Source organism: Octodon degus, unplaced genomic scaffold (genome assembly GCF_000260255.1).
Source record: "Octodon degus isolate 3935 unplaced genomic scaffold, OctDeg1.0 scaffold00176, whole genome shotgun sequence".
Lineage (NCBI taxonomy): Eukaryota > Metazoa > Chordata > Mammalia > Rodentia > Octodontidae > Octodon > Octodon degus.
The window spans coordinates 1,086,890-1,110,916 of NW_004524752.1; the positions used below are offsets into that span (position 1 = coordinate 1,086,890).

The window sequence follows — 24,027 nt, forward strand, 5'->3', positions numbered from 1 at the left end:
TTTCTGGAAGAAAGGACCAAGCACCACCTGTTCCACAAGCTCCACCCCCAACCTCAGGGACAGAGATCTTTTGCAAGCACTAGTGAAACTTCCACTAGGTCAGTGGCATGCCAAGTCTTGGACTTTGCCCACTCAAGCCTCGCTTAATTAAAATTTTCTAAATGTAGACTTTACATTATCTGAATAGTCTTCAGACAAAAACACAGTTTCTGGTGGATATATAAGAAACCAGGCTGGAGGAATTATACCTCTGCATAATTCCTGTTCTAGGAAAAGCATTTCAAGTCACAGGAGGGTAGCTCCGCTCTAGCAGGGTTTTGTCTGAAGAGAAACAAGTGACTACCAGCAGGTGTTTACTACCCCGGTGTCTCTCCAAAGCTCGCATGACCAATATCACTAAACCATTTGGCAATGAGCGGGAGCTATTTGTCTATGAAGGTTGTAGAAAAAAATCTGCCCTTTGATAAGTTAAATGACAAAGTGTTTGTTGTGAGTTACTTACTGTACAGATGAAGAAAAATTATCACTGCTCTAGGGATGAGTCATAGTAAGTCACAGTGTCAATATTTTTGAGATAGAAATCATTGAATTTTAACTTCTTGAGTAATTATTATTTATTCTGTGCTATACCCATTAGTGCAAATCTTTAACGTTCTTAGTCATCTTAGGACAGGGGCTTTACCCTTCTTGTTTCACAGGTGAGATTCAGAGCAGTTAAGATGACCAGTGTCAGCAGGGAGGGACTTGGGTGTAAGTATGGATGATGCTTGGAGCTGCTACTCTTAACTACAGGGTTGGTGCACCAGTAGCTTGTGGTTCAAGGCTCTGTCAAACAGTTCACCAAATGTTAGAGCTAGAAAAGGGATCTGAAACCTACTTCCTTGCGGAAGAAACTGAGGCACCAAGAGGAAGTGGCACTCTGATGGTCACTCCAAGAAAGAGCCCAGAGCCACAGGTCAGCACATAGCCTGTGATTTATCTCCTTGGCCCACAGCTATGAAGAAGTACCCAAAATTCAGGCTTTGGTTCTTAACTGCTAGTAACTATGAAGATTGTTTTCCTGCCTAACTTTTTTTGCATGTAACAAAAAACTATGTCACACTATCTACCTAGATAGGTCACAAGTAAAATCTTTTAATGCCCATTTTACTCAGTAAACAAAACCGATTTTCAACATTATGTTAATTTTTGCTGTGAGTTCCAACTGAATGCTTATGTGAGAATTAAACCCAGGGCCTCAGACCCTTAAAATCTTTTTCTTTGAAAGAGCAGATATATTTATTGGAGGAAAGAAAACTTCTATCTGAGAGAGGGACAGAAGGGAACCCGAGTGGGTCAGAGCCTTAAATTCTTAATGTGGTAATCTCCCAGGATTCAGAGGACAGAAATATCTTCCCTTGAATTGGAACAGAATCTTTCCACATACGAGATCAGACATTAGTTGGTCAGTTAACAATGCCTTTATCTTTCATACAGCAAGTATCTGTGGAGTCCTTACCTTACACCAGGCACTGTTCCAGGTACTGGAACAAAAGTGGCTAATGCCTTGGAACTTGCCTAGTCTAGTAGGGAAGACAGACCTCAAGGAGATGAACACACAAATAAAAGTAAATTGTGAACTGCCATGGGAGAGGTTGAATCATTTGATTGAAAATTAACCAAAATAACAACATAAATTACTCTCCTTTCTCCAAGGGTACGTTAATTTTGAGGGAAAACTAAAGGATATTTCCATGCCCCTAAAATGTGGGAACAGGTTGGGGAATCAATATACAGGCGGGGGGTTGAGGGTTTGCTTTCTGCTTAGTCCTGGTCCATATCTCAGAGACCTTTACAGCTAGGGCAACTGAAGGCATTCTTAGAGGCCACACAAGAAACAACAATAGGCAGGATGGCTTGATATTTCTTGCTCTTTTGACACGTTCAGATATAGAACAGAACTTGCTCTCCACGATTAAATTTTCTCCAGGCTCACAGTAAAAAATATCATGATATGGAACATGGGAGATTCATAATCACTGTGTGCACATTCTTGTTTTAGAGATTAGGTTCATTGGAAATTGGACTTCTTCAGATCTCAGAAGAGATAATAGTCCCATGCAGGCTGAAAGGGAAATAAGGACTCATCATTGCTTTCACACCTTTAAAACAAGTCCCTTACTTCAGAGGAGACACTGAAAAACTATGCTTTTGTAGCATCTAGGAGGTTCAGCACTGAGATACGAAGCTATGATTTTAAACATACACAGAAAAATGTTTGCCTCCTATATTTTGTTAATATAGGGTCAACAGTGATTTGGAAATTAACATTTGAAATAAAAAGAATACTAGATAACATAGCCACGGAGTCAGAAAAGCCTCAACAATTTAGTCCTGACTAAATAAAATATGCTATAATTTAGACAGGTGGTAGGCCAAGGTACCTCTCCCAAATATATTATGAAAGCCAACAAGATTTCAAGAGAGACGCTGTGCAAAACAAGGAGGGCAATGTTGCGGTCGGAGCACATTGTTTTGAAAATAATTTATGTGCGTTTCAAAAATCATCTAAATAAGGCATGTGCTAATACTGTTAGTCTTTGCTACTAATTATATAATCAGATTTTTTACACATCTTAGCTAGTTAGAATTTTAACAGATTTAAAAGTTGACTGTAATATAACAATCTGAGAATAATTCTACATGCTACAACACTGGCCCCACTTTGGGACTCAGTGGGACACCTATTTTACCATTTGTTTTCTACTTATCTGAAAGTAGCCTGGCTGTCCTCCAGGAAAAAATAGTGCTGTTTTGCTTGTGGCTCACCAGTAAAAGATGAGAATTTCCCAGCTCAGCTGTCAAGCTGTCCTCCAGATGTGTCATGGGCAATCACTTGTCATTCACTGTCATCTTTGCTCCAGCTACTGGGTCCCTTTTGCGCAGAGGACACGCTCAAGTTGATTTCCGCTAAGAACTGGCTTTCCTTCCATGGTGGCAGAGCAGAGATATCATGATCTGAACAGTGCTTCATTCTTTTTGTTCCTTTTTTTCTCTTCAGTGGTAGGGATTGAATTTTAGGCATGACACACACTGGGCAAATGCTTTCCCACTGAGCTCCATCCAGTAGCACGAGCCCGTTGCTCTTTTGGTGCCAGGGTGCTTTGCCTTCCTGTAGAGCCTAGGAGGCAACAGTGCAGGGGCCTAAAGGAATCTCTTGCCTTGTGGGAATGATTAGGCTTGTAGGAGGGTAAGACAGAAAGAGAGGACATGCTGGGAGGAACTTGGAGTGCTTTCCTAAAGGGTCTGGAGATAATTACTTGGTAGGCAATAATTACTACACTTGTTATATAATTTAAGTGCTTGATATCATATTGAACACTAAATATATTTTACCTTATTTAATCTCCCAGGACTAAAATACATTTAGTTTTAATTTCCACTTGCTGATAAAGAAGTGAAAGTTCAGAGCGTGAAGGCAGCTAATAATTAATATTGCTAGGACTCAGACCTAAACATGCCAATATCGAAACCCATGCTCTTATGTGCCGTGTTACAATACTCTCAAAAGGGAAGCACTGACAGATTTTTAACTGAAGAAAGGAATAGTGAAAGAAACAAGCAATTTCTGAGCTTGAATATTAAGGCAATTTATTCTACTCCCTATAGTCAGTCTGGGTCCATTCATGGGAATAAAACATTACAGGTGAAACATCAAGATGCAGACCCCCAGGGGTGCCCTTCACTATCTGCCCTATAGGTCCTGTGCATGTCCAAGCACTGAAGAAAGGATCTTCAGGCTAAGGTGAGGCCCTGGCAAACCATTGCTCTGAGTTTACCAGAATGAGTGGCCTAGAACTACTCTGAATATCATGACAGAAAGGACTCTAATATACTGAGGAAAATGCTAAACTCGAAATCAGCACCCCAAGGCTGCCCAAGAACAGACTTGGCTTTTGACTCATCCAAGGAGTCAAACTAGTCAAAGCTCTGGGAATTCATTTCCAGACTGTCATAGAATAAATGACATAAAAGTATGCAAAGAAATGAGAAGGAAGTTTCCCACTCTCACACTGACAATGCTTGCCTCTCTAAGGCCTCTGGGTAGGACTAGGATTGTCTGCTTCTGTGAAAACCTCAGGTTTGCACTTTGGCTGTGTTGCTGCTCAGCTGCTGCCACCTGGGAATTATTTTTCCTGCCATCCATGACTCAGTATCTCCCGGGGGCACCCAGAAGCCTTAAACCCATCAGTACTCTGTCAGCTTTGTTCTGTGAAATCAAACTAGCTCAGTGCTTGATGCCCTAGCCTTTCCTTCTTGCACAAATGCCTCAACAAGCTTCTCATGGATCTTAAACCCTTCTGCAAGCATTCGCCTTTGCAGCTCTCGTCCCTACACTCCAACTGGAAGGAATTTTTTGTGTGCATGCACTAAGCAGCAGCGGGAGGCAGCAAAGCATCTGTCTTCTGGCAGTTTTGTTATTTAGTGAACAGTATTCCTTCTTAGCCTTCTTATTCTAAACATACCCCTAAATCATCTGCTGATCTTTCGAGGAAGGCCTTGCCCAAAGTACAGCCAATCCAGCCTCCCAGCTGGAGAGGAATTCGTAATTCTAGGCTATGGTCCTGTGCATGTGGATTAAGCAGGTGGCTGGCAGAGCACACGATTTGGGCTGATCCTTCTGAAGACGCTTCAGGAACTCTTCTGTCCCAGAGAACTCTGAAACCATCTTTTAGAGTGATGTGTTTCCAGCAGTCCTGCAAGACTAGGCTCTTCTCACGGCAGGAAACATTGCCTCCTCTAGAGGACTTTTTGTATCTTGGTCTGATTAAGCCAGTTGTTGGTTACCATGTGGAAGGAGCTGCTTCATTTTGAACCATTGCATTTTGCCTAGATTTGTGACCACAGGCCAAGATCCTACTTAGAAACAATCTTATCTCAAATGTGCTCAAGATAAAGAGATATATGTAGGTGGGCATACCATAAGACAGAGTTCTTCAGATGCATATTCTCCAGGGGACTCTCGAGTATTCACTAAATCATGCATGCTTGGAATTAGAGCCATGAGCAGATAGATGGGAGCCTCCTTTCAGACATGCCCTGCATGTAGCTTCCATTCTGTACCTCCCAAACCCCACTTTCAAGGCCTCTGGGGTATGATATAGCAATGGGCACTGCTCTGCAACAGTCCCCGCCTGGATACCAAGTCAGATGAAGTCATCCAACCTGATCTTAACACTGGAATCTTGAGAAACAGCATCCTCCTATTGATTCACTGCTGGAAATTTTCTCAATTCCTTTTCATCCAGCCTCCTAAATCCACAGTTAATGGGCTACCTAACAGCCAAATTGAGATTTAATCCTTCATTCTCGTCCAGAGTAAGGGAACTGGGTTATTTATCTGAATCAGTGGTAAATGGATCTTCTTTCATGAAATAGACCCCCACAAGATCTGTCCTTTTCCTCCCTACAGGATGAATGTGGCCTTACAGCTTCCTCCAGGAAACCCTCCTTTCAGTTCTGCAAGAGTGGAGGCAGCCAGAGATGCACCATGACGAAGCTCGAGCTTTGCAGGGACTACCTTAGACATAGGCGGAAGTGAAGAAGTGGCTGGAGAGTCAGGTTGAGGTAAAACGAGTGCACTATTGTTTTTGCACTCTGCTAAACGTGAGCATTCACTGCATTTAGGCTCCTTCCTGTCCTATGTGTGTATCCTCTTACCTCAGAAACATATAATGCCACAAACAACACCAATCCAGAGGGGAATGTCCTGCAGCTGCACAGGCCCTTCCAAAGCGCACATTGTCTGTCCCTGTTTCGCTGAACAAATTCAGAACCAGCTCTGCTGTACGGCTAGTTCTAAATGCAATAGAGACCTTATGCATCTTAGCAACGAGGGCAGAGTGTCAAGTGTCAGGAAAGAAACACACTTCAATGAAAAGAATGTAATAAAAGCTAATGTGGGAACTCTGGTTCCTTCTGGCATCAAGAAGCAGATTGACTCATGTTTTCATTTTTGGCTAAGAACTGAATAATGAAAGGCCAAGTGTGGCTGTGGGCCAGATGCCCTTGCCTGCCAGGGAGTCCTGACCTCACCTTGTGCCCTGCTAAAACAGCACAACAGGAAGTTTTGACATCAGCTGCCAGAAAGCCTGTGTGATACTGAGCGCCGACAGATGCACAGCCAGAGTAATTCTGCAGGTAGGGGAGGAAAAGGGAGCGGGACTGCTGGTGCTTTTTCTGTTAAAACATTTGTGCTGACAAGCAACCGTGCACTGTGGTTTCCTACTGAGAATGTAACAGAGGAAGTCACCTTCCTGGGCAAGGTGACTAACATGCAGAAGAGTGAAAATGGACAGGGCAAGGCTCCTGGGTGGAGAGCAGGTATTGTACATACACGTTCTGGCCCTCCGTTTTGAGATGCTGTCCCATTTCTCTGCCAAGCCAAGTCCCTGTCTACACTGGAAGATCCAAAGCCTGAGGACACAGATAATATATTCACTATGAAAAATTCTGAGATTCACAAATGCACCCTGCATAGTGGTCACACGTGGGACCTTTGAGCATCCCCAGGGGTTAGGAAATATGTCTGATGTAAAGGTACCCAGAAATGCCAAGGCTGTAACCATCTCTTCCTTCCTACCCAGCAGGTCAAGAAGCAGAAGTGATGGCAATAGGATGTGGGAAAACTGAGGATAGCAGCTTCTGGTCCTTAAAATAGGAAAAAACTATCACATAGAAGAATTTTCCTTTTACAGGAAGAAAAACGTCAAAGACAAAGGTTTCATAGACCCAGTCATTCACCAGACTCTTCTTGAAACCTCAGGAGAAAAGGCACAGCTCAGGACATTTATAGTTGGCAAACACTCTGCCTCCTTATGGCCCAGAAACTGGGATGTTGTGAGGGCCGTGGAATGAGGGAGAGCTGTTCCCAGCCCCTGCTGAAACCCTGCCCACTTCCCTACAGAGATTCTGGGCTTAGAAGGAGACCTGAGTGTTCTTATAAATGCTTTATAATGTAAAAGTGGACAAGGAAGAACAAAAGAGTTGCACTATATCCTTCCACTGATTTGCTTATCCCCTGTCATGCCCACACAGATAGCATACATCCCCTTCCCCAACTCTTCAGAATCAAATTCTCAAATGGACGTTGTCAAGTTTACATTATAAAGAATCCCTTTCTTTCATGTATGCAGCCATAGAGAACAGAGATTTCTCTGCAGCCACTACATAGGAGCATAGATGCTTGTGGGAAACACACGTGATGGCAGGCACAGATCTCTGCAGCAGCAGCAGGACCCAGGAACAGCACAGCTTTCTTGGAGGATTCAGCTGGAGGCCCTCCCCTCCCTGTGGTTAGAGGCAATGCCCTTGCAAGTTGGGTTGGGTTCTGAGAAGGTCCTCACTAGCAGCGGTGGAAGGTACACCAAGTCACCCGTGATTTCTGAGGAGACACATAATGATGCTACCGTGGAAGCCACCATCAGTTGTTCCAATCCCCTGAGCAATGGCCTTTGCTGAAAACTCAGTAGGAAAAGGTTCAGTTCCAACGAGGAAAGAAAGAGATTAAGGCAGGAGCATGGTTATCTGAATGGTGGGCATTCGATAGGGCTGATCTATGTAACAGCAATGGAGGTTATACCCACAAGGAGACAGACACCTGGCAAGGGTGCAGACAACCCCACATTTGGCTTCCCTATTGGCCTGAGCCTCTGGCCAAGGGATCATGGGCTCAGTGGCTATTCCACTCTATTCCCAGGACACGCTACTGTGCCGGCAGGTGAGACTCCTGCTAACCCTTTCAAGTGATAGGAGAGCTGAATTCTCTGATACCTTGATGAGAAAGGGAAAGAGCAGAGTTAGGAAGCATGGGAATATGAATGGGGGAAAGCATCAGCACACCTCAGCGAATGTGAGAAAGACCAGAGGAAAGTGGAGTGGGTGCCTGCGCTCTGAGCAGAGAAGGGAGAAGGAATGGGCATGGCAAGCTTGGAGAGCCAATGACAAGGGAGTGGGTGGAAAAGGATGAGCAACTATCATTTACATTTTGGAGAGAAATGAAGAGAGAGTTCATAATGACATCACTAACAGCAAGGGATGGATCATAACCCTCAATCCATCACAAAAGCATGGGTCCCAGAACCAGGGGATTTCTGGAGGTCCCCTGCACTGTACCTGGTCTGAGAACCAACAGAGAGGCTTCAGCTCCTGGGCTGTTAAGGCTCCTCCGCCACCAGCACCAAAGCCACCACTACCATGTTTCAAAGAGCACAAAGAAAGAGCAAGACAGATGACAACCTCACAGCACATCACTGTTACGGAGTCTGGGGGAAGATGGCTAGACTGTGGACAAGGGAGGCCAGCAGAGACTTCCTCAGAAACGCAACCCCTTGCCCACACTTGCACCGGCACACTCTGCTGGTCACTGCCTGCACAGGCATGAGTGTAGGTGGGTGTGTGCAAAACTGACCCACAGTCATTTTCAATTATTTGCATACATTATGCACCATAGATATTTTACTTCTACCTTCAGAATCTCATGGCATGATATGGGAAAATTAGAATATTGTAGGGAATTAATATTCACCCATCACTTGCATTGTCAGGACCTGACTATGCATTTTACATGCTTTTCTGTGTCTCCATTCTACAACTAAGAAACTGAGGTTAGGAGGATTAATGATGCTCAAGGATACAGCACTGTAAAGGAGAGAGCTGGGGTTCAAATGAGGCTCTGCCCAGCCTCATGTCCACACCTTTCCTGTCCATCTGTTATGTCTTAGATGCTGCTCTCTCTCCACTCACTAAAAACAAACTGTTCTGCTGGATCAAAATAAGAGAAAAGAACAATATGGTAAATAATGTATGTAAATGAACTAATACAATGAGAAGGAAAGTTGACCTTTAAAAACCCAACGATCATAATTTATTTATCTCTCACCCAAAAAAAAGTGCCCTTCCTTAGGACAAAGGCAGAGTTTTAACACATTCATGACGGCACCATAATTTGTTTGTTTCACTGCAGGGCACTTGAACCACTTCATGACAGTGCCATTGGGCAGCCTTTTAAAAAATTAATGTTATTAATAAAAACCAGCTGCCTTCAGTGAAATCAGCTTCCAGATGTTGTCCTTTCACCACATCAGAAAGGAAGTGTAGCTAGTCCTGCCTAGTCAACAAAGGCCCCCCACTCATTCAGAGAGGTTGGAAGGAAGACTCAGGGAATTCCATGGTGCCAGCCAGAAGAGATGGCAGCTGCTCCGGGCTCAGACACAGCCCAGAAGGCTGTCATGCACCCTTCCAGGTTTCTCCCCAAATATGGTTAGCATAGAGGGGTTAACAACATCTCTGTTTCCTCTCCAGGGCTAGGAGAGCCCCTTTCCTTGGCCCAGTTCCACAGGACACATCGAAATATGGTTGTAAACTGACTTTTGCTGAATCAGTGCATAAAGAAAAAAAATCTCCCAAACATAATAAATATGGTTTAGTGACCTAAATGGTTTCAGACTCATTTTCTTAAGCGAGTTGTCAAGAAAGTTTTGTGAGTTGGCTTTTATGACCCTAGACTAGTTCTCCATCATCCTTGTCTATGAACAGAGAATCTCTCCATGCTTAGGATTCTGGGATGCCCAATTTTGCTCTGCTCTCCATACCCTTCTTCCCTTTAAACTACTCAGTTGACAGATTCAAGATGTGAAACGGCACCTCAGATAACCCTAGGTCTGTCCCTGGGTGCAAACACGTACTGCCTGTACCCTGAACACCTGCCATGTTGACTCATCTCCAGGAAAGACCTCCTAAGGCCTCTAACTTCTTTCTCCTGATGCTCACATCTCCTGCTTCTCCATCCTATAATTTAGGGCACATGGAATGAATCTTGACAGCCCTGAGGAGCTCTGCCGAGGGCAACTGGCAAGCAGATGCCCAGGGCAGCCTTCTTTGGTACTACTCCAAGGGTATTTCATTTCTCAAAGTCACCACAGGGGTGGCCTCAGATCAGCCAGTGTTTCCAGGAAAGGTGGAAGGAAGGGAGAAACACCAGAAAAGAGCCACTTACGCGAGAGCAAAGGCCACCAATGCACCAACCACCACCACAAAGTCCAAGATGTTCCAGAGGTCTCGGAAGTAGGACCCATCCTGCAGGATCAAGCCTTGGTCTATCATCTGCAGGCCAAGGGTATAGACAGACACGCATGAGCCCAGGAGGCAAAGACAACACCTACCCAGAGGTCTGGATCACTGTGGTAATATCTCCGCTGCCCCTCTCCACCACCACCCCAACCTGGGCCTGAGAGCAGTGGGAGGTCCAACAGGGTCATACCAGGAAATCTGAGGCCTAAGGCCTCTTCTCAAAGCCACTAAGATTCTTAGCCTTCAAAGAACCCTGCCATTTTTATCTTTTCTTTAGTGGTCTACAGCTCCAGACCTTGTCACATAGGCAAGATGGGTAAAGCCTTAGATGGTAAAACTGCAAATAATATAGACCCAAGAGGCATCACGGTGGTTAGAGGGGAGAGTTATAGTTGAGTGTAGATGAGGTCTGGGAATATTCACCTCTGCCTAACTCTTGCTTTGGCATGCACCCAGACTCAAGCCAGGCAGTACACAGGGCAGCCCTACTCCTGGGGCTCTGTCATGAGCTGGTAGATGACAGCCTTGGAGAAAGGGACTAAACTAAAGAATTATATGGGTGACCCATGCAAAACCCAGAGCCCACATTTCCTCTGGAAGCTTTTACCTTTATAACCATCTCAAAGGTGAACACGCCTGTGAAAACATAGTCAAAATACCTCAGGACCTGCAAAATATGCATGGCAGAAGGGAAGAGAACCGTGTGAGGCCCTGAGGCCACACACACATTCCTGCCCACAGTCATCAAGTCCTGCACAGCCACCCACCCCCTCTTAACTTCACCTCAGAAATAAGGCACAGGGTTACAGCTGCTCACTGGACTCAGAGAAGGATGCATGGTGGAGAGGCACATGGCTCACTGACTCAGTGCCCATTGGGCACATGGTTCAGTGACCAGTCCTTGGCCAAAGCTGAATGTCTTGGGCTTCAGTGGCCCCACAAAACCATCGCTCCAGTTCTGGTCTAGGACTTGGAATCTTTGTCAGTTCCTTTCCTTCTCACAGCCATCATTTATTCTCACATTCACCATGGGGGATACCCGGGGATGTCTCAGCCCTCTGTGGTGGAGCTATAGCTCCCCAGCTTCACACACATCATCCACGACCCTGTGTCCCCGTGTCAGATCCCACATTCAAAGTCTTGGGTCTCTACAGAACCCTGGCTGCTTGGTGCAAGGCCCATAGCTGCAGCATAAAGGCCCAAGGAGTGGGTGGCAGATAGATGGGAATGGTCCATAGTCCTCTGTGAGGAGCAGGAAGACCAACCTCTTCAACCTTCCTCATTCCCCTGCAACCCTCCCAACATGTTGGTTCACCTCTGATGCTGGAGGGAAGGGTAGAAAAGGGTGGGCCCCAGGGCATTTTGTAGGGTGACAAATAGCCCTTAGGCACCCACTTTGTTGCGCTCAGAGTTGGTCAGGACTGGGTCCTCTGCTGCCAGGGCAATGCTGCTGGCTGCGATCACCAGGAGGATGCACATCTCAAAGTAGCGCAGGTTTACAATGTAGTGGCAGGCCCTCCGGATCCTGTGCAAGGAAGAGTGGAGCCCTGAGAAGCCCATCGCTCCCAGGCCCCGACCCCCACCCCCTACCCCTCACACACGTCAGCTTGCTTTAGACAGCCAGCCCTTTGCCAAGGAAAGCCGCCAGGGAGAGCAATTTAATTTCCCAGGCACCACCCTTGATTTCCAGCCCCAGTGGGGGAAGGTAATCAGATTGGCTAGAGGCTACAGCACGCAAGCCAAGATATTATCTGCAAGTGTGACCCAGGCACAAGAGCAGCCAGCCTCACACTGCACACTCTCGGGTGCTGCATGGCGCTTTCCCCTGCTGCAAGGAAACTGAGACCTGCTTAGCAAATGATAAAGATTCAAGGAACAGACATTGACTTTAAGACTTCTGATAAGAACGGTAGCGGGGTTCCAGACCCTGCCCCAGGCTGCCCTGGTGGAAGTGTGTATGTTCTATGCTCTTTCTTTCAGCCTCAGATGAGTGGACACCTTGTTCTACCCCATCCCAGAGCTCTGTGTGAATCTACCCACATGGCCACCAGTAGCTGCCTTGTCCTCCTAGTCTCAGAAGCTGATTTACGTGTCACTCTTAGCACAGAAGGCAGCTTCTCTTTCCAAATTTCACCTTTCCTGAACCTAACCGTCTAGATTTATCCAACACACCCACCTCATACCCCTACCTCTATTCTAGGGAACATGTCCACCTCAAAATTCATAAACAGGACAGTTAAATCCAAACCCTCAAACTCCACTGTCAGCTCTGTCCCCTTCCAGAATGGCATACACAAGTAGACTTTCCTCCTCCCCCAAGCCACCTACTAATCAAACCATTAGTGAAGAGCCCTTTCCTTACATTTCTCCTCCATCCTGTCTTCAGTTACAGTATAGGATGGGCAGAGCATTCAGAAGTTACTTAGAGCCATCTGCTCAGATGCTTCTGTGTCTAGCACCCTCTACCAATATGGAGAAGGCTCAGGAAGAGGACGGGCCTTTCACCTTTCCTGCTCCCCAACAGACAATCCTGGCTCATACCCTGGTTGACTCCCCTAGCGCCAGAAGAGAAAGGTAACCTACGGGTTGGTGGTGCTGAAGATGAACATGGAACTGTGGGGCACCATGGCTTTGCCTGTCTCTCGCTTCTCCTTTTTCTGCTTCTTCTTCTCTACTTCTTCCTCCTCCTCCTTGATCTCTGCCTCTTTCAAGGGACTGGCTTCTCCATCCGTCTTGTTGCTAACTGCAAAAGGAACATGTTGAAACCTTCAGCAACCCAGCTACATGCATGACGCCCTCCATTTCCAGTTGATGACAGCATGCGGACATGAAAGGACAGCAGGAATTCCCTTAGAACCTTGAGGACACTGGGCTTATTTTACACATTACATTAAATTAAGCCCTTTCCACATTTTATGTGGGAAAGCCTTTCAAGCCACATAAATTGAATCATGTGCTCCTCTTCTCTTGCTGAATGTTTACAGTCTGGCAAATAGCAAGGTTGTTTCTGTCACAAAGTTTACAAAGCGTAGGTATTATATATAAATTATTGTTCTTTGTGGAATTCTCATGTCAATATACCTTGAGTGGCATAGATTATTTTTATTATTCCTATCCTTCAGATGAGAAAACTGAGTTCAGACAATCTAAGTACCTTTTTTAAGCTTATAACAGGGTGGACTCCCAATTTGAAATCATACGTGCTTGAAATGAAATACTATTGCAGTGGAAGATTTTAAGAAACTATTACTCTGCCTGCAGCTGCTGTGTGGCTGGTGCTTTTTCCAGCCATGATGGATGTAGCTATGAGAATGTAATATTCATATGAATATGGGCCTGCGACTACACTCCCAGGCTGGGAGAACCGAGGAGCCAGGGGTGAGGCAGGCGGAGCTCTCGTCCTGCTGCTGTCTATTCGATAAGCAGGATACAGTGAGGGTTAGCTGGGCAGGAGGCTCAGGCTAACAGATCACAGGCAGGGACCCAGTCAACTCCGACTGCTTGCTGCTCAGGGAATGGCTCTGCCCTGTAGCCAGACGTGAGGAGCATTGGTGGTCCAGGGCCGTGCAGGGCCATGTGAGAGGTAAACCAAAGTGTCCAACAGTTTGCCTGTCTCCCACTCACAGTAACTAAGAGCACAGATTAGCCCTGGGAATGGGGGATGGTCAAGGTGTCTGATGTTGTTTTTCATCTGAGATGCTCCCAAACACTTCTTATTTATTAAAGTACAAAACCAGACTGATACCAAAAGCATCTGTGAGTCTGGGAACCTGAGGCATGCCCAGCTCGTGCCCTGTTCTCTACTGTAGGAAAAAGCAGGATTGACCTCTTGAGTGTGGAGAGTGAGAAGGGAGGAAAACAGGGCAGCGGAGTAAGGAGAACTAAGAGAGAAGACTGTCGTGGGAAAGAAAAAGTGGTAAAAGTAGAAGGCAAAAAGCAGAGAGGGAACCCCGCGGTCACAATTCAGTAATGACAGGGCAACAGGTGAGTTTGATTCAGAGCTGAGTGCAGGGCCTGGGAGACTGAGGTATCAATGCTGGGAGAAATGGAGCAGGAAGGCAGAGATGGGACACAGGATAGGAGGGTGTGGCAATGATGCAGGCATGGGACACGGTCAGGCAGCGATGGGATGTACGATGAAGACAAGGATGGGTACGGGGCAGGTCAGGGCAGGAGAGGAAATGGTTTCCCTTTAAAGTGTCATGGATTAACACCAGTTGCCTGAGAAACCTTGGATGGAGAGAGAATGGGACTAAAAGCCCCTAGGAGGAAAAAGTTGATGTAATAGAATAATCAAGTGTTAGTATAGAAAAGGCCTCACAGATCATCTAGTTCAAGTCGCTAACTTTGTAGGTAACCAACTTAGGCCTGGAGAGAAGCAGAAGTTTTGCAGAGGTCACTGGCTGAGTGCAGCCAGGACCAGGAAGACGTCCCCTACTGCGATGCTCCCCTGAAAGGGTCCTCGCTTGCTGGGGCAGCAGAGTATTTGGAGGTCACAGAGAAGGCAGCTAGCTGAATATACACCTGGACAAAACCACACGTGATCACTGTAGACTCTAGAATGACCCCAGGGCCATGGCTTAGGAAATTTTCTAGGCAAAATCTAAGATGTAGGAAACCCTAACTTATTTTTTGCAGGTGACAGCAGCCACTGTTTTGCTAGCTGACAGTTCTTTAGAGCTGCTGGTGGGACTTTCTCTGTGGTTTTATTGGAAGGACTGGAGCCAGCTGTCCCTAGCTCTGGGCAGGATGAAGTAGTGAGGGGGGACAGGGATGGAGCTCACTGTGCACCACTGTTGAATCCACCAAGGGGTCCACTTCAGGGATGGCAACAGTGACACTAGTGCTCTCCGTGGTGGCCTTGTCTGTGTTGGCTGTGATGCAGGACAGGTCTGGCTCACTCTGACTGATGCCCCGGCCCACGTCCAGCTGCACATCTCCCAGGAGGGCTTGCTCACTGCTGCCCTCTGCTTCCTGTTCCACCAGCGTTGTGTCCTTCCCCACTTCCAGCTCAGTCTGGGGCAGGACCAGGGGTGTGTCTGACTCATCCAGGGCTCCTGCCAGCCCCGAGCCTCTGGGCACCATCAGACTGTTGGTCCTGAGAAGAGAGAGGAGGACACGGTCAGGGCTCCAGCATCTGCTGCAGAGGTGGAGAGGGACAGGGCCTGCTGGCCACATCTGAGACTTCATCCTATCTATGTATCCTTGCCCCATTTAGAGGTTCTCTAAAGTAGACCCTCATATTCAGGGTGACAAATGCCACTACATGTTATACTTATTCATACAATTTAAAGGTGTATTAGCATTATCTCCACGGTATAAAAGGGGAAACAGATTTTGAAGGTTTCCCGAAGGATCTTCACCCCAGCCTGTGCCATGTGCCTCCAGGGCCCTCCTGGGACTTCCTTACCTCCTTAAATCCTGAGCTCGCTCCTCCTCATGGATTGTTGGCTCCTTGCCTCCATGGCTGCCCCGGAACTCATGGTCCTTCTCCCCATCGGGGCCCCCTGCTTCATCTAGACTCCGCTCCTGGCTGGCAGACCTGCTCCGAGAGGCCGATGCAGACTCCTTGCCTTCGGTCCTGACACGACGATGCCGGCTGCGCCTCTGGCTCTGCCTGTGCCTGGCCCGGTCTTCAAAGGTTACCACAGTCTCTCCTCCCCCAGTCTCCTGCTGGGTGGGGTCACAGTTCCCATGACAAGGCCTGGCCAGCCACGGTGGCTCCCGTTTGCCTAGGGACAGGGGGCTCCTCTGGTTGTCCAGGGCACCAGTCAGGTCCCCTCCATCCCCTCTGAGGGATGACCCCCGGCTGATGCGCTCCTCTTCACACTTCTCCAGGCCCAAGCCTAGAGCCAGGCCTTCGATGGGCCTGGACCTCCGGTAGAGGCTGGGGTGAGCATTGAGTGGGTTGAGGGGGCTCAGTGGGTTGAGGGGGTTGAGGGGGTTCATCGGTGGGGCCTCCTCTTTGTTGAGGGCCTCTTGGCTAGACATCTGCATGTGCCTCCTCAGCTGGCTGGTGCGCTGCTCCCACACCGACATGTGGTGCCGGCGCCTCCGCTCCCTCCTGGCAAAGGTGAAAGGGTGAGCCTGTTAGCACCCACAGCCACAAGCTGGGGAGGGTAGCCACAAGGGCCATGAGTGAGGTAGGAGCACATGATGGGAAGGAAATGGGAGAACCCAGGGTTTGAGACAGGAAGCACAGAAAGATGTGGGAGCAGAGTGGCCACGCATAAGTCGGCTGATAGACCAGCGCCTCCCAGCCCATTCCAGGGTGCTTTTCACTCCAACCTCTGCTCAGTAGTGGCCAAAGGCTTGGGTAGAAATGAGCCTTGGCCTGAGTCCCATGTCCCCAGGGCATGGGAGGGCAGTTGAACAAAGACTTCCTAGGCTTCTACTCCCCTGTGCTCCTTTGATTCAGAGTACCACACTCCATACCCACCAAGGTCCATCTCCGACCACCATCACCCCACTCTCTTTCCCTCTAAGATTGCAGCGTGGGATGGCAAAAGCTGCAGTGTATCGTGATTTGATGCCAATAACAGTGAGAACAGTGGCAACCAGATTCAGGTGCTAAAAGTTTTGCCGTTATCCCCCAAAATAAGAGTGATTGGTCTCCTCTACAGTAGCTATCAGAACTCACAGAAGACCATGTTGCGTTGACCACTGTCCACTCATACCCAAACCCACTGCTGAGCCCTGAGGCTCAGGGGCCTAGATGAGTACTCATGGCAGCAGGAGCACACGAACATGACATGTACAGCGGAGCACACAGGAGTGGGCCACTGGGCGGGAGGGTACTCCTTCCCTCACGGGCTGTGGGCACACACCTACCAGCCATTGACGGCACACTCTATGTACCCACACGCACCCTTACACAGCCCACACAGAGCTGTACACAGCTACCTACAGAAAAGAAACACCCACCAACACTAATCACCAACACCAACACGTGCCACTCACAGGCCACACAGAAGAGGGAGCAACACACATGGTAACATACTTTAGACACACACTGATATAAGCACTTTGAGAGGCACATATTCACAGACCATGTGTGTGAACACACACACACACATACACACACACCAAGGCACACACTGACGCACACACTCAGTGCCACTTTGTCCATAGCAAGGACAGAACCACTCACAAACACGCAAACCGGTACACACATACAGGTGGCTGCTGCGTGGCTCCCACATCGACATGTGGTGTCTTCTCCTTCTGTCTCTTCTGGGAAAGAAAAATGAACAGGTTCAGTTCACCCCAACCTCTAGGAACCTTGAGCCCCCAAATCACCAGCGATCTCCAGAGGATTCTCCAAGAGCCTATTTGCCCACTGTAGACTCCCAACCTTCCCTTCTCCAGTGGAGTTGGGAATTGAGTCCTTGCTACTACAAACATGGATCCTGTTTTTGAAGCACACATGGAAACACACAAAGGACATACAATTACATACAAGGTACAACTTCTGCTGCTCAGACACCAGGCCCTATCGGCACTCACACTTCTATCATATCATCTTGTGGGGACCTATTTAGAAAACTTGGATGGGAAGTGGTTCTCTCCCTGCTCAATCACTCTAGGATTACAAAGCACATTCGCACAGATGTGAAGCCCCTGTAATCACTCCTTTAGCCCAATTCAGTCTATCAAAACTCACAGGGAATGAATGCTGTGCCGTACGTATCAGTGAGGCTACTAAACAGCCTACGGGCAAAGGCTGGGTGGCCGTCTGTGTTCTCCAGGAGGTGAGCAGTCCCCCTTGCATTTGTGCCATACAATACCCAATCAGAGGTATTAAAGTTCACTCTTTTCAGCCTAGGAAAGAACAGTATTGACTTTCTTGGCTTTGAACAAAGAATTTTCTGTTCTCTACACTGTGTCCTTCCAAACACAGGCTAGTGGAAGTTAAGAATTGACAAGGGTGGGCATCACTTTTGAAAGTGGACAGGACACATGGTAGAATGGGACTATGAGTACAGTGCCCCTTGGGTACCTTTGGGGATGCTCAGAGTGTGCCTGGTCCAGTCACTGGGCTAGGGATTCAGTCCACCCAAGTGGGCCCCACAAGACCTAGGAGTAGGCAAATGCAGCTCCTTCCTTGAGAAAACTGCCAGCCATCAGTGCAGAATGTACTGGGAAATGGAATGCAGCCCAAATGCCACATGTGGCATGTCTAGAGAGAAACCCGCTAGAAGAGCAGGGCTGAGCGACCCTCGGCCCAGGAATTCCTCCTTGGGTGTCTAGAAGAGGAACAACCACAGGTGTGCACTTACATGCCTGATGCTACAGATATCGCTTTGGAGATGCCCGAGAGCCCTCAACTGAAGACTACATTCCCAAGTGTGGTGGGCTGCACTGAGGATGGCTGCACCACTGCACTGAAGAGGCAGTGGGGTGGAGCTGCCACGAAGCGTGGATAGTGGGTAAGAATGAAAGCATGTGTTCTAGACAGCAGCGCGCGCACACACACACACACACACACACACACACACACAGAAGGAAAACCACACTGAACCATCTAGATCCTCAATTAAGCAAATACCAGCCCTCCACAAGCTCATGTGTAAGAATGCAAGTACATAGAAAGATTCTCCCCTGTGTATTCACATGAATATGGGTACACACGTGCATGCACACACATACACGCACGCACATGCACATGCGCGCATACAGAGAGGTCAGTCTCTAACTCACATAGATCAAGCTCCCCCTCACTTCTTACATACACAAGATCCAAACTCACATTCATACCTAAAGTGCACAGAGGAATATCTACACACCTCCAAGCTATGTGAACATGACCTCCCGTACACCCCGCCCCCCATGGCCTTGTGGGAATAGAAAGGGCATGCAACATCCTTCCCATCACATTAGTGGGGAAACCGAAGTCCTGTGATCCTGAGTGGCTCTCTCCAAGGCCACAGAGTATGTTACCTACAGAACTAGGACTAGCACTTGGGCATGTTGTGATGGTGTTCATTTGTGTCTCTTGATGGTAGGCACACCCCAGTCCTGTGGTCTGGTGGGCACACTTGGCACAGCACATACGTCCACCAGCCATACACACGGCAGTACACATGTGATCACCGGAGCCCAGGCCTCAGCTCGTCTTGGATGTCGCAGCACCTTCCTCCACCTTGCTGTGCCCTGATGCACACTGTGTGATTCCCACGGCCTTGTGCCTGCCCACATTTCATTCATTCATTGCATAAATAGTGAGTTTCTACTTTGGGCCAAGCACCATCCCAAATCACATCTCTCCAAAACCCCACTTCTCCCCCAGGCTTCCTTGTCTCAGTAAATAGAACCACCCACTCCTAAGCAGCAGCCAGTCCTATCCATCCACAATTTTGGATACCTGTGTGTATGTGATTTTAGCTCAAATTCCTGAGTTCAGGGAAGGTAGGGTAGAGACTACTCAAGACTCAGAGACTATTCTGAAAATGCTCTCTGGTGCTTCCCCATCAGCCTGTAATGAATGTTTTCCTCTTTCTCACAGAAGAGGGGTCCAGATACAAGGCCTCCACAGATATGGAAGGTGAAAATAAGCTGAGAGCCACTGGGGGAGGGGGGCCATACACAGAACTTGGAAGGGGCTTCATAGCCTTTGCACGGGCACCAGGCTACCATGCACGCCTTCCTTACCACCCTCAAGTTACAGGTGACACGGTCTGTTGTTGAGAAACAGTTCTACCTCCAAGGGGGCTCAGAGCCATCCCCATAGGTTCCCTGGGTCACTCCTAGGGTTTCTGACACACCAGAGCAATAAAAAGAATCCCAGGTTTTTAGCTCCTCCTTCAGACTTCCTCCCTCTCACTGCACAGAGGCCAGCCCCACACAGGGCTCATGCACTTTGTCCTTAGTCCTACCATGGACCACTCACCCAAGCTACATTCTTGGAAGAATGTGCACCATCTGCTCCACTTTATCACCTGCATTTCTCTCCCTACTCCACTCCACCTGGATCATCCTCCCACCCAGCTACTTGTGTGGTCACTAACATCTTTTGTTTTGCCAACTCCCATGGTCCCTCTCCTGTCCCCATCATGATGATCCTTCATGGGAAGGTAGCACTGCTGCACCCTTCTCTGCTCTGCAAGGCTCTCCTCTGTAGGTTTCCAGGGCGGCATGCTTCTGTTCTCCTGCCTGCTGCTCAGGCTTGCTCAGTCTCCTTTGCTGGCTTCTCTCGGGTAGACTTCAAACAGAGGAACACACTCAGCCTCTGTCCTCAGCTCCTCTCTTCTTCATCCCTGCTCTCCCTAGGTCATTGCACACACACTGATGGCTTAAATACCATCTAAATGCAAATGACTTCCTCTAAACCTTTATTTTAATCCTGACTTCTCTTCTATGCTCCAGACTCCTGCAACCAATAGCCTATTCAAACACTTAGATGCCTTAAAAATATGTCAGATTTAATGTGGCCAAAATGAACTTTGGATTTCTAACATCTACAGAGTATCAGTAAATATCACTACCTTCTGCCCAGCTGTTTAGGCTTCAAACCTTAAAACTCAAACCTTTAATTCTTTTTTTTTTTTTTTTTTTTTTTTTTTTTTGCATTTCTACACCTTCTGCTTTTAGTCTGGGCTCATCCTATTGGCTCTCATCCCTAGAGATAGACTGACTGGGATGACTTTTCATCCTCATTGCCCCCACTCTGGTCTAAGTCATCATCACCTACTATTCTCTAAGAGCCAATTCTCTGGCTCCCTGCCTCCACACCCAGCCCCCACAACCTGTCTCCACACAGAAGAGTGACTTTTGAAAGGTGAAATCCTGTCATAGCTCTGCTTCCTCTTTTAGTCCTTCCATGGTTATAAGCAGAATAAAAGGTAAAGTCTTTCACTTGAGAATCAAGCTCTCTGAGCTGGGTCCTGCCTACTTCTCTGGTCTTGCTGTCTTGTCTCCCTTTTTTGCTAAATGCCCACCATACTGGACCTTTCAGGGGCATACTTCCTTCCCAGTGTCACACCACTGCCTTCTACAGGTGTGTGTCTCTACTCACACATTGCCTCTTCGGAGAACACCTCCTGGAGAGCCACAGGTATTCACGATCATAGCCCTTGTTCCTCTCTACCAGGCAACGCTGTTCTATTTATTTTTTAACACTGACTGCTATCTGAAACAATGTGTATATTTACCATTTGTCTCCCTCACTGGAATGAAAAGCGAGAAAAGGCTTCCCTCTTGCTCACTACTGAAATCTCAGGAACAGTTCCTAGAATGAATGAGGTCCACTCCTACCATCAATCATTTAAGAAGTTGGGAGAATTTAGCACAGCTCACAGATCTGTGAAGGGGCAGCCACTCACTCGATAGAAGGCATGTTGGGTGCAGACATCGGGCTGACCTCCTTGGCCTTCTGCAGTGCATGTTTCTGGTTGAAGGCCTCCTCTTCCTCCTGCTCATCCTAGACACAAAGCAGAGATGGCTTTGCCTAGAATCTCTATGAAGGAGAGGAGCTTCCTGGGCCTCTCTCCAGAGTTCTGAAGACCAGTAAAGTTTGGCAAGCAGAGGAAGAGGTTAACAAAGCATCATGAGATTAAGTTGGCTTAGAGTCTTCCAATGGTCAGAGGCCAGGGCCATTGGGAAACAGCAGCCTCAAGCTCCCACAAGGCGAGCCACCACAGTCTCTGCCCTGTCTCCACAGGCTGTGTAGGACGGCCAGGAGACATCCACCTACCCCCAGCACTCAGTGCAACTGCCCATGACTGCAAAGGAAGGCAGCAGCAAGAATCCCAGTGCTCAGACGCTCCACAGTGTCTGGAGCTGATGGAGCAGGGTGTTTCCAGGCACAGCCCCAGGATGTGAGCCCTGAGTATGAGGCCCGGGTGTGAGCACCCAGCACAGTGTCTCCCCAGCCCAGCTAAGCCCTCTCACCCTGAGTGCTCAGCAGAGACCTCATTCCCTCACTTGAATTCCTGCATGTAAGTCTTGACACCAAGGAAAAGCAGTTCAGGTAAAGTGATTGGAACTGTTAAGACTACATACATCTTCCCAGCAGGTTCTGCTTTTCATACATCATTTCACTGGTTCTTTGTAGAAATTCTATGAGAAATATACATCCCCATCTTACACATGGGGAAAACTGATATTAATGAAGATCAGGCCTCTAGCCAAAGCTAAAACAGACAATAACTGGAAGGTATAAAATTCAAACCCAATTTTTTCAGATATTAAACCTAGCATTTCTACTTCCATATCATACAGGAAAGAAGTTTCCCCAGGAACGTAGAGAAGAACAGGTAACACATGAGAAAATATATATTGAAAAGCTCAAAAGCATTACCAGGATGTTTTGTGCCTCTGCCTGAAACCAAACTTGTGCTGTGTGGGGGAAAAGAGTTTATACTCTCCCTAGACCATGCTACTACAGCTAGCATTGCCTCCTCCTCTGCAGAATCAAAGGATAGGAAGAAACAAACTGACAAATTGAAACTTCCCCAGAATGCCCATGGCCACCAGAATACCCCAATGTCCACAGTCCAGGAAATACTATGCCCCTGGCTTCTTCTTAAAGATTAGGTCCCCTAGGTGGGGTCACAAGGCCACAAGTCACAGTAGCAAGGAGATTTTAAACCCAGGAATTTAGTGTTTTTCTTACTCCCTATGTCATAATCCTAGAAAGGACCTCTCTAAAGACTCATAGGGATGAGCTATTATTATCCATATCAGACAAAGGATACCCAGGCTGGTCTAAAAGTCACCAAATTCAGTGAAAGGGAACCAGGTTTCCTGCATGAGTGTGTGGTTCTCTAACTACCTAGAGCCTCCTAAAAGAAGCCTTCCTGGCAGCCTAAGTTAGACAAATATAGATGCCCTGAGAGAGCTGCCAAGAGCAGAAGGGACTGAAGAGACATCTGATCCCCAGAAAGCAATGCTTACCTTGGTCAGCTCCTGGGCATTGGCCAGATTGTCCACAGCAATGGCCAAGAAGACATTCAGTAGTGTATCTGTGAGTTATGAGTTAAGGATGGCCAAGCAAAAATATTCAAAGGTTTCAGCAACTCTGAGAGGGCGCCTCCATGAGTTTTCTGTTTGAACCTTGCAGAACCAGTTACAAACTGCGGGAGGCAGGAAGAGATGAGCTAGAAGCAGACAGATTTCACCTCCTTCCACACATCATCTTTTTCTTCACACAGGCCGAAGAAATATCTGAAACAAACCACTCAGGAGACCATATGTGGTGAAGAGACCTTCTCACATATATGACCTCAACCCATCCATGGCAATAACTAATAGCAGAATCATTGAACAGCAAGATGTATAAGGAGCTTTCTGTTGTTTCGCCTTCGGGGGGGGGGGCAAAATTGAGTACCGTCTGGACCAACGGGCGTCATGCTACCCTGTCCTTAAAGGGAAAAATAAATGAGATCCCACAACCCCTGCTAATGACCAACTTTCAAAAATGGTACACTCACTTATTTCTCTCATTCTTCTTCTTGGGGTCCTAGAAGATTTCCATGGTTCATTTAACAAAATGTCACAGTGAGCAGACCTGATTCATTATGAAATCTATTTCTATTTCACGCTATTACACCTGAAGTCCCAATTTTCTGACTGTCTTTGCCTTCAGGTGATAGCATGACACAAAACTGGCTCTAGTGTAGAAAGCCAGATCTGGTTCTCCTCAGAATAAAAAGAAAATTAACGTGCTGTCATGACGGGCTGGCCTTCCACTTCTGTGACTCTGTATACTGCATAACTTTCTTTCTATAAATTTCTCATGATTATAGTCTCCACTGACCCCCAGAATCTTTCAGAGCAGAAATCACAATAGAGTATTTCCTTGCTGTGCTACTGTAGAAAAATGCAAACAGGCAGCCGCACCACAACTCGCCTTTTTTTCTTCTTCTGATCTCAAAACAAGGCAAGTCCTGGTTCTCAAATTTCTATTGCTTGTATAGA

The 24,027-nt window shown here is 47.4% G+C and overlaps 1 protein-coding gene across 3 annotated transcripts in view; it reads right to left on the reverse strand.

The window, feature by feature from the left end:
* The window catches only part of Cacna1e (calcium voltage-gated channel subunit alpha1 E), a 325,607-nt gene that overhangs the window by 53,847 nt on the left and 247,733 nt on the right, over positions 1 to 24,027 (reverse strand). For 2 of the 3 annotated variants that reach the window (XM_004643428.3, XM_004643427.1), the window contains exons 17-25: positions 23,005 to 23,072; positions 21,432 to 21,529; positions 17,287 to 17,343; positions 15,521 to 16,174; positions 14,895 to 15,208; positions 12,694 to 12,853; positions 11,506 to 11,635; positions 10,718 to 10,777; positions 10,037 to 10,143 (exon numbers count right to left, since the gene is read on the reverse strand). In XM_004643428.3, coding sequence (XP_004643485.1) covers positions 10,037 to 10,143; positions 10,718 to 10,777; positions 11,506 to 11,635; positions 12,694 to 12,853; positions 14,895 to 15,208; positions 15,521 to 16,174; positions 17,287 to 17,343; positions 21,432 to 21,529; positions 23,005 to 23,072 — 1,648 coding nt within the window. The remainder of the gene's footprint in view (positions 1 to 10,036; positions 10,144 to 10,717; positions 10,778 to 11,505; positions 11,636 to 12,693; positions 12,854 to 14,894; positions 15,209 to 15,520; positions 16,175 to 17,286; positions 17,344 to 21,431; positions 21,530 to 23,004; positions 23,073 to 24,027) is intronic. The other variant, XM_004643429.1, reaches the window with a different exon arrangement.